Source organism: Coregonus lavaretus (genome assembly GCF_964263955.1).
Source record: "Coregonus lavaretus genome assembly, chromosome: 9".
NCBI lineage: Eukaryota > Metazoa > Chordata > Actinopteri > Salmoniformes > Salmonidae > Coregonus > Coregonus lavaretus.
Window position 1 is genome coordinate 14613428 of NC_139996.1, and position 18511 is coordinate 14631938.

At 43.5% G+C, this 18511-nt stretch overlaps 1 protein-coding gene across 1 annotated transcript in view; it reads left to right on the top strand.

Annotated features, from left to right (window-relative positions):
* The window catches only part of LOC311134498 (F-actin-monooxygenase mical2b-like), a 55858-nt gene that overhangs the window by 11727 nt on the left and 25620 nt on the right, over positions 1-18511 (top strand). The window contains 16 exon segments of the mRNA XM_084168197.1: positions 4316-4523; positions 5584-5700; positions 6812-6913; positions 8453-8608; positions 9177-9277; positions 10497-10754; positions 11300-11415; positions 11739-11865; positions 12945-13035; positions 13801-13948; positions 14738-14937; positions 15717-15820; positions 16136-16207; positions 16336-16461; positions 17847-17966; positions 18250-18504. Of these exon segments, the coding sequence (XP_084024323.1) occupies positions 4316-4523; positions 5584-5700; positions 6812-6913; positions 8453-8608; positions 9177-9277; positions 10497-10754; positions 11300-11415; positions 11739-11865; positions 12945-13035; positions 13801-13948; positions 14738-14937; positions 15717-15820; positions 16136-16207; positions 16336-16461; positions 17847-17966; positions 18250-18504 (2301 nt within the window).

Below are 18511 nucleotides of genomic sequence, written 5' to 3' on the forward strand. Positions count from 1 at the left end.
GTTTTATCAAGTCGAAGCCCTGTGACATCAATTCACATTCACTCAAAACTCTTAATAGTTTACAACTTGATAAGTGGTTTTTACTTTATAAAATGTTGGTCAAAGATTTGTATTTATAATGGATCACCATTAGCTGCTGCCTTGGCAGAATTAAGGCAGTTATACAAAAGAGGTTAAAGTACTATTTAATTATATGGTTTACAGTATGTAAAGTACTAGTTGTACAGTAGGTTCATAATGTGACTTCTCTTTCATGGTAATGTTATAATGCATGACATACTTTTGCTGTGTATCTCTTACACTGTCTTGAGATATGATATCCCTGTACACCCAGCTGGTAGATGCTTCTTATGGGAGCAATGCGGAGAAATGAACAGCTACGTTGCACACGTCCACGGGATCATGTCAAACAAAGAAAGCATGATAAACCAATTATTTGACAGGGCAAAATCAGCAAATCTATCACAACGCAATGGATTTTGGTAGGAACAAAAAATATTTTTTCTGCTCATTTAGGTCTACCTTTTCTAGAATGTTTAGCATACTGTTTGCATGACTTAATAACTCTCAGAGGAAAATATTAGAGGTCCTAAGGGAAGGAGGCCAGAGTTAGATAGGCCTAGACGATGGTGAGCGACTCCGGGTGGCGCTTGTCTGGTAGCCAAATTCCATGGACAACTATTTTCTTGCCTCCCATTTAAAGTGGGTTTGTGGCTTTGTTTTACGTTGCTGTAGTGACCGGAATAGTTTTGGTTCTTATGCAAGGGCTTGTTTATGTATCAAATGTATATTAGCATATCCTATTCATTCAGAATGGTTCACTATGTACACAGTGATCTTGTAATATGCACTCACATTCCATATGGACGACTCACTTGAGAATGTCAGTTTATTAATTGTTGTATTGAAATGTTGACCCTCCAGACCTTTGGAAAGCATCGCCTGGAATGTGTACTCGTGTACTTTTCTATATTTAATAAATTCAACATACAGTGGGGAGAACAAGTATTTGATACACTGTCGAATTTGCAGGTTTTCCTACTTACAAAGCATGTAGAGGTCTGTAATTTTTATCATAGGTACACTTCAACTGTGAGAGACGGAATCTAAAACAAAAATCCAGAAAATCACATTTGTATGATTTTTAAGTAATTAATTTGCATTTTATTGCATGACATAAGTATTTGATCACCTACCAACCAGTAAGAATTCCGGCTCTCACAGACCTGTTAGTTTTTCTTTAAGAAGCCCTCCTGTTCTCCACTCATTACCTGTATTAACTGCACCTGTTTGAACTCGTTACCTGTAGAAAAGACACCTGTCCACACACTCAATCAAACAGACTCCAACCTCTCCACAATGGCCAAGACCAGAGAGCTGTGTAAGGACATCAGGGATAAAATTGTAGACCTGCACAAGGCTGGGATGGGCTACAGGACAATAGGCAAGCAGCTTGGTGAGAAGGCAACAACTGTTGGCGCAATTATTAGAAAATGGAAGAAGTTCAAGATGACGGTCAATCACCCTCGGTCTGGGGTTCCATGCAAGATCTCACCTCGTGGGGCATCAATGATCATGAGGAAGGTGAGGGATCAGCCCAGAACTACACGGCAGGACCTGGTCAATGACCTGAAGAGAGCTGGGACCACAGTCTCAAAGAAAACCATTAGTAACACACTACGCCGTCATGGATTAAAATCCTGCAGCGCACGCAAGGTCCCCCTGCTCAAGTCAGCGCATGTCCAGGCCCGTCTGAAGTTTGCCAATGACCATCTGGATGATCCAGAGGAGGAATGGGAGAAGGTCATGTGGTCTGATGAGATAAAAATAGAGCTTTTTGGTCTATACTCCACTCGCCGTGTTTGGAGGAAGAAGAAGGATGAGTACAACCCCAAGAACACCATCCCAACTGTGAAGCATGGAGGTGGAAACATCATTCTTTGGGGATGCTTTTCTGCAAAGGGGACAGGACGACTGCACCGTATTGAGGGGAGGATGGATGGGGCCATGTATCGCGAGATCTTGGCCAACAACCTCCTTCCCTCAGTAAGAGCATTGAAGATGGGTCGTGGCTGGGTCTTCCAGCATGACAACGACCCGAAACACACAGCCGGGGCAACTAAGGAGTGGCTCCGTAAGAAGCATCTCAAGGTCCTGGAGTGGCCTAGCCAGTCTCCAGACCTGAACCCAATAGAACATCTTTTGGAGGGAGCTGAAAGTCTGTATTGCCCAGCGACAACCCCGAAACCTGAAGGATCTGGAGAAGGTCTGTATGGAGGAGTGGGCCAAAATCCCTGCTGCAGTGTGTGCAAACCTGGTCAAGACCTACAGGAAACGTATGATCTCTGTAATTGCAAACAGGTTTCTGTACCAAATATTAAGTTCTGCTTTTCTGATGTATCAAATACTTATGTCATGCAATAAAATGCAAATTAATTACTTAAAAATCATACAATGTGATTTTCTGGATTTTTGTTTTAGATTCCGTCTCTCACAGTTGAAGTGTACCTATGATAAAAATGACAGACCTCTACATGCTTTGTAAGTAGAAAAACCTGCAAAATCGGCAGTGTATCAAATACTTGTTCTCCCCACTGTATATCATCAAATAGTGCAGCAGTATTAAGGGATCTTGGATTTCCTGTGTGTGTCCAGACATGCATGAACCTAGGCACCCATGAACCTCCTCACCAATGAACCAATCAGGGTTGGGTTTTGTGTCTGAAAGTGATGAAATATCACCATAGGTTTACATTGTACAGATGTTAACAAACCATGTTCATTGTGAAACTATGCCTAGTCTTTTGAGCAATCCCTCATCGGGGCATCGTGTCTGAACCTGAATGGCACTGGACACACCTCTGTTCTATATAAGCACCAGTTTCACAAAGCTGCAGTTAAGTCAAACAATACTTTTCAGTAAACAGTAAAACTGGACCAATAAGGAAACGTGTATTTTACAAGACCTTTAAAAACACAGCGGTCACACGTGGGTAAACAGCTGAGTGTTGGCCCTGCCGTACTTGCAGGACTGAACTCATCATCCTTATTGTTGCGTCCAGTAAAAGTGACTCAATCGTTTTTCACCCTTGGTTGACCTCTTTTGGTGCAATCTGTGTACGGTTAATGACAAGCTCTGGAAACAGTACACAACAACGTGAGCGCTGACTCAGGCATTCTCTAAGAATAGCCCAAAACCCACAGTTCAACACAGAGCCAAATAACACTATCATCTCCATATCCCAGTGACAATCATTCACCTTGTACAGAGCCACATTAAGACCAATGAATTCCTTTCATTCCAACAGTTCATTGTCTCCTTTGTTTGGTCTAAATGGGCTTCAATTCTATTGAATATGCTATGTATGCTGAGATTTTACAAGCTGTGTGTAGTTGAAATACCACAGGTCAAGTCTCTAGTAATAACAACCTCATGAATGGCACATACAGTATCGCTTGAGGACTTAGTTTGACTGGAATCAGCTGAACCCTTTTCAGCAACGCTGTTTGTCTGGTGAGACAAATCCCCATAATGCATAGCAGACATCCATGTCCAAGTGAGATCAGTGGAGTGAGATAAGCCCATTCAAACCCACCACACTCAGGCCCAGTAACCTTCAAATACCTGACTGTGTCCAACGCTCTGTATCAAATGTTTGAGTCACAAACCATACAACTCTATACACGATTTGTGCCATCATTCTTACCAAACTTTGAATCTGCACTGTTCTTCATGTAAATGTGTTTTGTGTAAGATTTCCAGTGGAAATTGTTAAAAGTTGTCCTTGTGCGTAGAGTTATATGGTCTATTTAACTTTGCAATCATTGGTTTTTGTTTGGCATACATTTTAAAGTGAAGAATCTGAGTCTCAGCATCATTCCGTTACCGTGGAGTTGCCCATATGACAGGCCGACAACTACGGCAGAGGATAAGGTAATCTCCTTGCTCTCTCTGTAATGCCTTCAGTGAACACAGAGGTCAGTGGCTCACTCCAGTGAATGACTGAAGTGGTTCTGTTTTATTGTAGGATATGAAACCTGATGCATTATGGGGCCCTATATGCTCTTATATTGCTATGTTCCCCTTTCAGTTCCCCTTATGAGGCCTTGTTTTAATGTTTGATGCTTTATACTAGAGGTTGCAATACAATATAACTAATGTAGAAGAGGTGATCGCCTTTGATGTAGCTAATCGCAGTTTTCTTAATTTCACCCCTGCAACATTTTGTTGATTATGTGAGATGTGTTTCCTGGTTGTTTAACTACAGATTGTATTGTACACTGATGATGACGAAGTGTGTCTCTCTCTCTCAAGTGTCTGATCATCGGAGGGGGGCCCTGTGGCTTGCGTACGGCCATTGAGCTGGCTCTGCTGGGGGCCAAGGTGGTGGTGATTGAGAAGAGGGACACCTTTTCCAGGAACAACGTGCTGCATCTGTGGCCCTACACCATCCACGACCTCAGGGGCCTCGGGGCCAAGAAGTTCTATGGCAAATTCTGTGCTGGAGCCATAGACCACATCAGTAAGTATTGTACTGCTAATGTCATTCTTATCTCATATGAAAGTATGTTAAGTAATGTTATTCTTCCTTGTTTTGATGTTCTGCTGGGGAAAACTGACTGAGGAAGTTGAATGTGGCTGAAAGATTTATCAGATGGTAATAACATTGTTACATGATCTCTTCCTATCAGTCACTACGTTCTTCAGTTGGATTTTTTTTAATATATCTGGCTTGCTCTGCTGAGAAATCTGACGATTGTGTGTGTAAGAGTGTTATATCTCCCTGCAACTGCCGTGCCTTAGATAACAACATGCAAAGTAGAGGAGCCCATAAATACAAATACTGTGTGTGTTTCAAAACCACTGATGCCACAAACAGGCCTTCTTGTGTCCTTTATCAGAACATTTGGCAACTGGGTGGTTTTTCCAGTGAAATGTCCAGCTTGTTCCTATGAGGCTTATTCTGTCCCCATGTGGAAGATGCTGCCTTTCCTGACCCTCTCTCTGCTTTAGCCTTTCCTGACCCTCTCTGCTTTAGCCTTTCCTGACCCTCTCTGCTTTAGGAACAGAGTCAGAAATACTCGCTGAGATGAACAATGCTTCTCAGATTAACCTATGAAGTTGAAAATAGATTTACCAGCTGCTAGCTAGCTACACCTATACCTCAGAATGGATTATCAGTCACGTGGCAGTTCACTAACCATGTATCTGGAAGCCTAGTAATGCCACAGGTTATTGGAGACTGTGTGTGTGTAGTTGGATATGTGTTGTAAATTATAAACTGTGTGGTTCGTGCCCTGAATGCTGATTGGCTGACAGCTGTGGTATGTCAGACCGTATACCATGGGTATGAAAACCATTTATTTTTACTGCTCTAATTATGTTGGTAACCAGTTTATAATAGCAATAAGGCACCTCTGGGGTTTGTGGTATATGGCCAATATACCATGGCTAAGGGCTGTCTCCAGGCACTCCGCGTTGCGTCGTGCATATGAACAGCCCTTAGTCATAGTATATTGGCTATATACTACACCCCCTCTGGCCTTATTGCTTAATTATACCTGGTCTGTATGTGTCTGAAGGTATTCGCCAGCTCCAGCTCATGCTGCTGAAGGTCTCCCTCATCGTGGGGGTGGAGGTCCATGTCAACGTGGAGTTTGTCAAACTGCTAGAGCCACCGGAGAACCAGGAGAATGAAGGTGACTCTCTTTCGGTTCAGTTAGAAAATACAGCGTTTCCCACCTCTGGACATGAACCGGTCATGTTTTTCTGTCTTTCTGTCGCCACACTTTTCAATCCAACACAGTGGTATCAGGTCCAGCATCAGTCTGTGAAAGCATGGCACTAAACAGCTGTGTTTACAACACGGTTTGTTTCATGCTTGAATGTTTGTTAGAAATCTGCTTTTTACATTTCTGTTCATTTGTTGTTCATATTGAGTTCGTATGATTAGCACTATTGCTGATGTTTCATTGGTTGGCTGCACCAGGTCTTTCTCTGCCTCAAGCCCTGGTACTTGATCAAAATGACATCACACACCACAGATGGATTGGCTACTTCTCAATCTTGTGTTCTTGATTTAGAAACCCGTGGCCGCATAATTCAATTTACGAGTAGAGGCTGCCTCTAGGTCTGCAGTGAAGCGCATGTGCTTTGTAGGTCAGTGTTGCTTGCCTAATTTTTAGTTGATGCCAAAAACAAGCCCAATGTATATTTCCGAAGCTGTATTTCAAAGTCCCTCAGAGTACCTCAACTGCTGTAACTGCCCCACTTGATTTTGAACATTTAATTTGAACAAACCTCCTGTTTTCTTTACCCCAGTTAGTTTATACAGTAGCATACGGTTGTCCCTAGACTGATAAAGATGGAAGACTAGCCTAAATGTAGGGTTGCAATGTGTCCTCTGCAGCAGTGACTGGGTTCTTCAGGGGGTACCTCAGGAGAAAGTGCTGTGGGCATGGTGTGTTTCTGTGAGACTGTGTGGCAGGAGTGTTGAGCTAATATGGAGAGGGTCTCTGTTTCTCTCTGCGTCATTGCCACTCACCACGCTGCATTGTGAAAGATTACAAACCCTCAGCAAGACTTCAGCTATTTATAGTTGGAGACAACTTAGCTATGTATTTAACAGTGCCTTCACATTCATCAAAAAGCACAATGTAGTGACTTGTCATCAATAACAAACATGTCTCAAATGCAACCTTAACAGTCATGGAAAATAGAAAATGTTTACAATATATTCCTTGCTGTATTGATATGGCTTGCCACTGTCTCTGAACGCTTGTCTAATACTGTACGTTGTCCTTTTCCCAGGGCCTGGATGGAGAGCTGAGATCAGACCAGCAAACCACCCCCTTGCTGACTTTGACTTTGACGTGGTGATCGGTGCAGATGGACGCAGAAACACGCTAGACGGTGAGAAGAACACATGATGGGGATGTTATTTGCTCTACACACTATGTTTGACTGTGTAAACATTGACAGTAGTCTGTAAGACCCTTGGGCATGGCTAAAGTTGCACACCTGAACAATATGAGCCTTGTCTTGGAAACATTTTCAACTAAAGAAGGGGCAAAAATGACAGACTTTGGCCCTTAGCTTGCCAGTCATAAACACTTTATGGTCATAAAATACTTCAAATGTCAGTCATATCTTAAAGGGAAGGTCCAATAGAACTGCACACAAGGTGTTCCAGTATGTGAGAGGAAACATGCCTGAGGGAATAAGTTGTGCTGAGCTATTAACCTACATTTTTGTTTTATTTATTCGGTTATTACACAACTAATTGACCGACATTTAGTTAATATTTTTTCCTTAGCCCAATGCTCCGTTTCTCTAGAGAGGAATCCAATCATTCACAAGAGAAATCAAGAAGTATGTGGGACGCTGGGCTGAAGGGAGTTGTAGTTTTCATTAAGCAAATAATCAACCTAGTTCAACACAAACTTGGTAATTAACTACAATGACCATAATCCATTGTGCCTGTTTTTTCCATCTCAGCCAGAGATGGATACACTTTTACACCTGCTACTTTAGGTTCGATACACACAGACCATGAGAGGAATGTACACAACAACAATGAGAGAGAGGGATAGAGATAGTTCGTGAAAGTATGCCTTATCTACTTTGAAACACTAGTAAAATGATTTCGTCAGACAGCTCTGCAGCATACTTAGGCAGGTTAGCCTAGCTAAGTGGGATGACTGAAGACTGCACAAAGATAACGTTGTCTGGCTGGCTGGCTGCTACTGCCTGAGCAGAGATGTGAAGATGACTTTAAGGAATGAAAAATAATAATAATCAAATGAAGTAATATAACTTAAATATCTTATTTCAATAGAAAAAAGGAAATTACTATGACGTCTACAGTATGTGGATCTGACAGACAATGGAATATTTTCAATGTTTTGAATGTTCACTATTTTTGGCTTTGGAATTTTCATTAAAAAGCTCTAAAATCATATTTTTGGGGGTTTTGTTAATCGAAAACCGGGATAATTTTTTGGGACTACTCGTCTTCATCTGCAGTTAATTCTAGATAGTGCAGGGAACCTTTGACCTGTGTCAGAGCACATTACCCGGAAGTCCACCTGAGAAGATGAACAGCTTGTATACGGATGGAACCTGGTCATGTGACATGGGTGAAAGTCAATTACAGTATTGGCATCGGTCTTGAGTGTAGTCTGTACCTAAAAAGGAAAATAAATGGGTTAGTTGTCACCCAGACAAGAGTATTGCTCAGAAAAAGTTCAAATGTAGTATTTTATAATGCCCCTAATGCTTGTGTTGTTTTATATCATTATTTGAACCTTATCAGCCTGTAGTTCCTTATAACACTAAAATGATTACTCTGTGATAAGTCAATCTGACCCAGTTTAATCCGGTATAAAATGATTAACTTCCAAGATGTTCTGTGTCAGCAGAACAATAATGATGCTTTGCCGTGTACTGTAGGTTTCGGGAGGAAAGAGTTCCGGGGCAAGCTGGCCATCGCCATCACAGCCAACTTCGTCAACAGGAATACCACAGCCGAGGCCAAGGTGGAGGAGATCAGCGGAGTGGCCTTCATCTTCAACCAGAAGTTCTTCCTGGATCTCAAAGAGGAGACCGGTGGGCCATCTCACAAACCTGACCCCACACACACCTACTGTACCCCTCTCCAGGGCATTGACCTCTAGCCAGGTCTTAGATCTGTTTGTGCGATCTTGCCAACTCTTATGGTCATTGATGTGCGACCAGGCTAATTTACTTCGAGAATGCTGTTTCCCTAGGTGTCATCACATCAGTCCAGTGGGAACCGCAATATGTTTTAATCAATGAAACCAGTGTGGCTCCTACGAAGAAGGGAGTGTTTATGCTGAAGTACGAGCCTGTCGGGTAGATAAGAAATGCTTTCCCATGTTAACACACCTTGGAGGATCTAGTGCTGCTGATTCTAGCAGCCTGCTTAGCTTTGTGAGGTTCAGCAGCGTGAAGACAGGCCGGAATCCCCTCCCCTCCAATCCCCTCTTAATGAAAGGGTCGTGTCCCATCACTCACATTTTTATAAGATACACACTGGATTTGCCACTGAGCCAGTCCCTACTGTACGACCGGTTCAACCAATATGGTTGTACGGTCAACCTAGTCAACATGACTGACATAAAGTTGTTTATGAAGCTTTGTGTTGTGGTTGCAGGGATTGATCTGGAGAACATTGTGTACTACAGAGACAACACACACTACTTTGTGATGACCGCAAAGAAGCAGAGTCTGCTGGACAAAGGAGTCATCATTCATGTGAGTGTTTGTTTTGCTATTTTGTGTTCTCTTCCCCAATATGCCACTCCCCACAGCGCAGATATTTACAGCTGTGCCATTGTGCCCCATCTGCCAGAGGGGTGCCAAATCTTAGCCCTGGCATTAAACTGAGAATAAAAACACAAGACAAGATTATATTGGAGTGGAGTGAGTGGGGGAAAAGTGTTGCTGGGTGAGAAGGAATCTGGGCCATCTGGCAGTGTGTGTGTGGACGTGTTTAACTATACGTCTGTGTCTCAGTCAGGGCACCAGTGATTACCGCCCCATTTCATTAGTATCCCCAGGGAGGCCCATCACTCACAAACCCAGCATGCTTCTCAACATCACACAGAGGGAGAGAGGCGCAGAGAGTTGGCAGCGGCCTCATTTACATGAGTCATAACGATGAGTACTCTGTCTCTCTGCAGGATGCAATGTCCTCTGAGAGGATTAGGGGAATGAGTGGGGTTATTATTACAACAGTACACATTGTATCAGGAAGAGGTCTATTAACACATACAGCCCTCCCTGGCTTCATTTCCATAAGAGATGTTTTGTAGTGGTCTCTGAAGGCTCGTTTCCATTTCATACTCTCCCTTAGTGAAGACCGAGTCCTCATCCCTCCTGCTCTAAATGTGACCTCCGTGTGTAGAGTCTCAAAACTCTAATTATAGCACTGCTGCCTTGACTTGTTGGATTTGTCAGCAAGCTCTTGAATTGCATCTTAATTCCGACAATACGTTTTGATCAAATAATATGTTGGTGATTACGGTATGATTTGCCTGTGAGAGAGCAGATCCGTAAGAATAATGGGGTAGACGTGTAGCCCCTGTAATTGCTTGCTCCCTGAGGTGAGACCTGTTCCTTTGATGTTTCAGCAGCTGGTTAAAATAAACTGCCTTGTACTGTATAGTGTTTCCAGTCCTGCTTATGTGTTCAGAAATGTTGAACAAAACGGTCTAGGGCTACTGTAAAGTATTTGGGGCCTGTTGTCACCCCCTCAGTCTGATCTCTACAGGATCAAGAGCGATTAGATACAGTAGGTCGGGCCCTGATGTTCTGCTGACCATGTGACCTGACCAGGAAAATCTTAAGCCCCAGTTATAGGCTACAACCATCTCTAGGGCTACAACTAGGGCCTGGTAGAGGTTGAGCTCTGATCCTTTCGGAGCAATACCACTGATTTCCCATCAACCCTCCCTGTTTCTTGGTCCTGCAGGATTATATTGAAACAGAGAAGCTGCTGGGCCGGGACAACGTGAACCAGGAGGCTCTTCTCTCCTACGCCCGCGAGGCGGCCGACTTTGGCACCAACTACCAGTTGCCTTCTCTGGACTACGCCATCAACCACTGCAGCCAGCCCGACGTGGCCATGTTCGACTTCACCTGCATGTACGCCTCGGAGAACGCAGCTCTGGTCAGGGAGAAGTACGGACACCAGCTACTGGTGTCTCTGGTGGGGGACAGTCTACTGGAGGTGAGGGAGGGGTTGACTTCATACTAGATGTTGTACTGTTATGGGTGAAATGTATACACACAACTAGGTTGTATTCATTTGGACGCAACGTAGAAAAATGTAGCAAACATTTGCAGCAGAAAACAAAGACAAGCATTTCTTATTGGACAACTTCAGGTTTTTCCTCCGTTTCAGTCCGTTTTTCATCTGTTTGGTGCTTTAATAAATATGGCGCAGGTATAGATCACTGTTAATTTCATTCCTCACTATAGTGCCAGTCGATATTCAAAGCTATGCCTCTCAAGTCACAAGAGCCAACAGTAGATGTGTTGTATGTAAAAGCAAATCCTGTTTCAACTTGTTTGAAGAAACAAATGTGGGAATGGAAGGCTCCTTTTTTTTGTGGGGATTGTTTGCCTTTGGGATGGTTACAGTAGATCAGATGAGCATGGTTTTCCCCACACATATTCCCTATAGGCAGATTAAGAACATTTCTAGTTTGCTTATTGTTGCTGAGCTACTAGTGTGTGTGTCCTGAATGTAGTGTATGAGTTATCTTTCTCTAGCCCTTCTGGCCCATGGGGACTGGCTGTGCTAGAGGGTTCCTGGCTGCCTTTGACACAGTGTGGATGGTGAGGGGCTGGGCGCAGGGCAAGACCCCCCTGGAGATCCTGGCAGAAAGGTACTACAGTAGGCTGAGGGGCGGGGTGTCACTAAAGTCATGTTTACGTCCTTACACAGACCTAATGTAAATGGGATGAGTTTCTATTGACACTTACTTAATCCAAAAGATGAGAAACTGGTTTCAGTAACTGAAAATAGCTGTCAGGTGTCTTCATTCAAATTAGGATTAGATCCATATTACAGGTTAGTAAATGTTTGGTTATCCTATTAGTGGAAGTTATGGGTATTTTGTGATGTTTACTGTTCCGCAGTATGACAGGTCATCTGTTGTTCGGCTTTTAACAGAAAATGAATGATTTTCATCTCCTGTTACGTTTGTAGGGAGAGTCTCTACAGGCTATTACCCCAAACAACGACAGAGAACATCTCAAAGAACTTTGAGCAGTACACCATCGACCCGGTGACACGGTACCCCAACCTCAACTCCAGCTGTGTCAAGCCACATCAGGTCTGTCTGAGATGGAGAGTACCTCACACTTTAAACAGGTTGTGTTGTTTTATTTAGAACAGTTGACATTAACATGCTTGACATGTATTGACATTTGCATGTTAATTAAGGATCGGACCCTTTTTTTCAATTTTCGTCTAAAATGACATACCCAAATGTAACTGCCTGTAGCTCAGGACCTGAAGCAAGGATATGCATATTCTTGATACCATTTGAAAGGAAACACTTTGAAGTTTGTGGAAATGTGAAATTAATGTAGGAGAATATAACACATTAGATCTGGTAAAAGATAATACAAACAAAAAAAACATGCATTTTCCATCTTTGAAATGCAAGAGAAAGGCCACAATATAATATTGCAGTTTAGGTGCAATTTAGATTTTGGCCACTAGATGGCAGCAGTGTGTGTGCAAAGTTTCAGATTGATCCAGTGAAGCATTGCAATATTGGACTATTTTGTATCAAGTCTGCCCAAATATGCAGAATTGGTCAATTGATACATTTTCAAGTACATAACTATAGAGAACATACATTTTGTATTACCATATCATTTTTGTAAGTTTACACACTCCCAGGAATTTCATACATGTTGGATCATTAGCTTATACACTATCTTTCACACATCTAGATGGCCGGGTGGGGTGGGTGTGGAGCCATAGACAGCAGGGGTTCAAACTGTAGAACCCAGTTCCTACATTTGAATATAAAAATGGATTTTATCAAACAAAACTATGCTACATTTTATCTCTGGGACCCTTAGGATGACAAAAGTACATTATTTGCCTTCAGAGGTGAATGTATCAAACCAGTTGCCATGACACGTTTTTTGTTGCTGTGCACTCTCAAACAATAGCATGGTATTTTTTCACTGTAATAGCTACTGTAAATTGGACAGTGCCGTTAGAATAAAAATAATTTAAGCTTTCTGCCCATATAAGACATTTCTATGTCCTGGAAAGTTTGCTGTTACTTACTTACAACAGTCATGCTAATCACATTAGCGCACGTTAGCTCAACCGTCCCGTATACGGGACACCGATCCCGTAGAGATTAAAGAAACTCATCTCTCTCTCTCTCAGGTGTGTCACCTGTTCATAGACGGGCAGCAGGACTCCTGTCCTCTGGAACGACGTGGACCCACGCATAGATCTGTCAGTCTCTCCAGACGAGGTGAGTCTTCACAAACACAGACTGACCACAGTCTGAGACCTGTCATCTCAATGACTAACCCATGTCTGAGTCATCCTCTAATCATATCAGACCGGCTCAGACCCACGTAGGCCAGGACAGAAATTACGCCTGCAGTTCCACTCATCATAGATTGTTGACTTGAATGGAAATGTCTGTTCTACAGGTAGCCTAGCAGTTAAGAGCGTTGGGCCAGTAACCGAAAGGTTGCTGGTTCGAATCCCCGAGCTGACTGAACAATCTGTCGATGTGACCTTGAGCAAGGCACTTAATGCTAATTGCTCCTGTAAGTCGCTCTGGATAGGAGCGTCTTCTAAATGACTAAAATGTAATTGTATTTCTATGGCCCAGGAGCTGACCGTGAGGATCCGTCATTAGGGCTTAATGGCTCCTTGTGATGTTCTATTGGTACTCTGATATGTGGTTCTCCAATAAACTTGCATCAGCTGAGAGTTAATAAAAGGAACAAAAGCTTATCACAGTTACAGGCCGTCACACCCACTTTAAACAATGACTGCTGTCACATTACACGAAACGGGGTCAGACATGCCCAACAAAAGCGTGTGCTGGCCTACACTCCCCTTCCCTTACCTCCTACTCCCTTTACCTTGAAGAGGTGTTATTACACCACTGTGATGTCTAGAAACTCTAGCCAGTGTAGCCAGGTGTGTTTATCGTTCTCTGTGGGTTTATTTGGAGGATGTCAGTGATTGGCTGACTGATTGGTGGACCCCTCTTCTCCCACAGAGTCGGACATCCAGCCAAGCCGCCTCCTCACCTGGTGTCAGAAGCAGACTCGGGGGTATAGAGGCGTGGACGTCACCAACCTCACCTCCTCCTGGAAGAGTGGCCTGGCGCTCTGTGCTCTTATACACCGCATCCGGCCTGACCTCATGTGAGAGAACACACGTGTATATACATTGTACACACACACACACACACACACACACACACACAGTCGTGGTCTTATCACCACAATCAAAGCACACACTGATTATCATCTTGTCTGTGGCCATGCACTGCCTTTGGTTCTGTCACATGTTATGCTGTTGAAAATGTGAACAGTGACATTGAACACTTCTGTTAAACTTAAGGTGTGGGACTCCAGAGTTAAACACTGTGCTATATGTCCTGAACTTTGTAGGCAACAGCAAGGTTTCTCTAAGTAGAAAAATTAGAAATGGCCTAAACCACACAAAGGAAAGAGCATTTTGGTTTTCATATTGCACTCCAAATGTTTATAAAGCATTTGAACTTACAGTATTAGATACTGACGGCACTTATGAGGAGCTCCACGCCTTTAAATGTTTCCAGTTGACCTGTGGGTGTATTATCCCTTACGCGGTCTTCTCAAACCATCTTTGTGTGAGAGGGCAGCCGTGATGACATCATCCCTCTGGCTCTAGCTCCACATTCAGTAATTCCCCCCCGCCCATGTGATTCCACAGTTCGTTCTGAATTGAACCATTTTATGGAAAGGAAACATGTTTATAACAGTACTATGGGCTGTTGCTAAGGGCCTTAGATGTCACATTTCAGTTCCCCTTTCATCACTCTGTTGGTGTGGAACGATTTATCAAATGCATCATTAAACCAACATTCTCACTTCATCAGGGAAACAACTTTATTAAGATCTTATAGGATGTAAACCTGATGCCTCTTATCTTTCTATCTTTCTTTTTAGTGACTTTGACTGCCTGAATGAGGAGGACTCTGCCAAGAACAACCAACTGGCCTTTGACATAGCAGAGCGTGAGTTTGGGATCCAGCCCATGACCACGGGGAAGGAGATGGCTCTGGACCAGGACCCAGACAAGCTGATGATGGTGCTGTACATCTCCAAGGTTTACGAGATGTTCCGCAACTCACCTGCAGCCATCACTGGTAGGCTGCTGTTCTGGGTCATTCTCTCACGCCTCATCTGATGCCTTACACAGGACAAAACACTTCCAGAAGTAGCTACTGCACACACGGCCCCTGCTCAAGAGCGTCTACTTCCTGAAGCCCCAGAAATGTAAATGTCATGCACAATGGTGACATAATAGGACCCTGAATTCCGATATGTTACCTACCATACTTCCTATTGAAAATAATGTTGCTATAATGCCTACTATTCTCAATGAATTACTCCATAACTGTGGGGTTTTACTACTCCTAAGGTTTGCTATATCTCAGTTACATGCAGTATTCTGAAGGTTAGATTGAGGTAAGCTTCAATCCATAATGAGGATGGTGTGTGACTGAGCGGTTATGACTTTGCGTCTGTCATGGTAGGATAGGATTGCATGTTACACAAATGCATGTAGGCCCCAGTTCAGGTCACCTCACCCTCATGGTAATAATAATGCCTCTATGATCTATAGCGCTACCTTTATAGAATACAGTAGGCATTATGGGATGTCATTCAACAAGAATAATGATTTAGCCAGATAATTGGTTAATGGGGGAACTAATGGGTAATGCCCTCACAATAGTCTGACACTTGATTAATCATATTGAACCCATTTCCAACGGTGGATACTGTAGTCTTTTGTTTGTGATTTTATTTTCACATTTCTCTAATATCTGGTTACCCTCTTGATTTGGCCTGACCTGGTTTGGCTGGTTGAATAATATCACGTATCAAAATGCCCATTACAACACGCTGCTATGCTTTGTTACAGGTACAAGGGAAACGGATGAGAACAATGAGGACTCTTCATCAGAGTCTGCAAACTCAGTTTACAACTTAATGAACCAAACACAGCCAAGAAAGAGGATCCCAAAGGTACCATGAGCTCTCCCTCCCCCTCTTCCTCACCCATCTGCAGGCTTTAAAAGGAAAGCATTGCAACAACAAAGGCCTCCATGTAAATCAGATTTAGCCTACGTAAAGTGTTTGTGTCAACATAGGTGCATGTTAACTTTGCAGATAAAAGCAATTCCTCCGTGCCAATAGGAGTAGATAAGGTATGTGAACGAGAGATAATCTAGATCTTCCAAGGCATACTTTCTTATCAATAACCCTCAGACTCCATAACCTTTGACTGGGACGTGAATGAGGTGAATAAATGGTGTATTTTGTACTACCTTTTCCTCACAGGAGGACAAGAAGCTGGAGGAAAAGGACCCAATGAGCAAAAGACGACGAAAGGGCAGCAACTACTTAGAGGAGGTGTGTTGGTAGCATCAAGTATATCTCTATCAGCAGTATGGTCTTAGACAGCACCATTTGAATGTCGATAAGGGACTGATCATTCATTTGTGTCTTCTCTTCCTCTCCATGGCTGGTTGTGTCTCCAGTTGTCCTGTCAGAGTGCCCCCCCTGCAGGCGAGGGCGGGGAGCAGAATAAGGTGCGCTCCATGGCCACCCAGCTGCTGGCCAAGATTGAGGAGAATGGGGCACCCGGCGGTGCCCTGCGCAAGAAGGTGAGCAGCTCCAGCTGTAGTGTACTCTGACCAGAGGGGTTAATGGTTATGGTCCCTGTACACTGTGCTGTGTAGAGACAGTGACTAATATCCCAGTAAGGCAGGTAATGTGGATGGTTGCGTACTGACTACTCGATGCGCTCAGTGCTGATGGTTACTGTAAGACTCTTCAGTTCTAGACTGTATGTTGGCCCAACATCATACTACCTTTTAAGACTGAATGTTCATGTTGTCTGTACGTTTCTTCTGATGGCTATCTGGTTTTAGAATCAATCTGTACCACTGTACGACTGCATGCCGGCAGTCTTTTCAAATGTTTGCCTGTCGTTTTATGAAATTGTATTTTTAGGCCATACACAGACCGGTCTTGTCTTATGTTGAAGGATGGTACTGTGTGCTACAATGTGGTATTGTATGTCTGTGTATTCAGTTCTGGGAGAGATTAGAAAAGGACATTCATTTCATAGACCTGTTTTTACATTAGGGGAGAGCCCACATGCCCTTGTATCCAATTCTGCAGCGTTGCTGCTACCATAATCCTGTTTGAATACAGCCCATTGTGTTGGAAGACTGGAAAATGGGACAAATCCTCCACTCCTCCTCCCACTGCCCTTGGGTACACTGAAACTCCTGAGTGGCGCAGCGGTCAAAGGCACTGCATCTCAGTGCTAGAGGCGTCATTACAGACCCCCTGGTTAGATTCCAGGCTGTATCACAATCCGGCCGTGATTGGGAGTCCCATACGGCGACGCACAATTGGCCCAGCGTTGTCCAGTTTTGGCCGGGGTAGGCCGTCATTGTAAAATAAGAAATTGTTCTTAACTGACTTGCCTAGTTAAAAAAAAAACATTAATATATATATATACAGTTTGAGGACAAATTCTAATTAAACTTTTCCTCTTTCTCCTTCCTATGTTTTTGTGAGGGGTAGCTTATTGGTAATGGTCAAGAAAGCTATGAAGAGATTGAAGATTATTTATTGTATTGTTTTACTTCCTACAATAACATACTTCTAATATATGGACCACTACATTAGTCACACAGTAAGATGATCTACTGCTGTCTAAGAAGAGGGAGGCTGTCCCTGGATTATAGGATTATAGAAGGTTGTGCATTTGAAACCTTGATACAGAAGTGAATACAGTTTGATCTGCCTGTGAAGCCCTAGGAAAGGACTGAGTGGCTCTGTTAGCAGGGTATCTGTTCAAATACTCTAACTAAATGCCTTGAAATATCTGATTATGGTGTTGAATGCCATGGTTATGGAACACATACAGTGTAATGGATGGCAGCAGTGTGTGGTTTTGAATGGTAGTACAGAAACCAATCATTCTGTACTGCTCCTCTGTCCCTTCCTGCATTCTCTGTGTCTGCTGCTCTGTCAGTCTGATTGGGACTCTGATTCAAGCCGTCCTTCATCTCCTTCTCTGGATATGACGGAGAACCCTCGCTTCGCTAAGCCCAAGGAACAGCCCCCTCCTCCACCCACACGCCCCAAGTGGCAGGTACAGTCAAATCACCCAAGCTGTGTGTTGAGACCAGGAAGGGTCAGCCACTGCATCATAAACCAAGTAATGTAGTTTAAAAATCCCCCACACCCTAACCTATAGCCTATGATAACAAAATAATCAATGGTTAAAAATCACCATAGTCTAGGACAAGAGTCTTTGAAAAGACACCCCTTTTACTCGACTCACTGTAGACAGTGATGACCCTGGAGGTTCGCCCTCTACTGGCTGGAGGTCAGTTCTGCTTTACACATTGCCATGTGTGTATGTCTGCTTTCAGCCATCCATCTATATGCGACTCTTAGAAGAGCCTGCAGCTGTGGCGCAACCCACTCCCCTGTACGTACCCACAAGGTCCTGGAGTCCTCCACAGGATGATCAAACACATGCCTCTCCGCGCGCAGAGTTCGTGCAGCAGAGAGTGTGGATTCCACGCACCGAAACCCCAGACGATGTAGATTACCCAGAACACCCCTCTCCTGACCCGACAGGGATGGGCCAGCACATAGAGAAGCTGGGGGACAAGATGAACCAGGTGACAT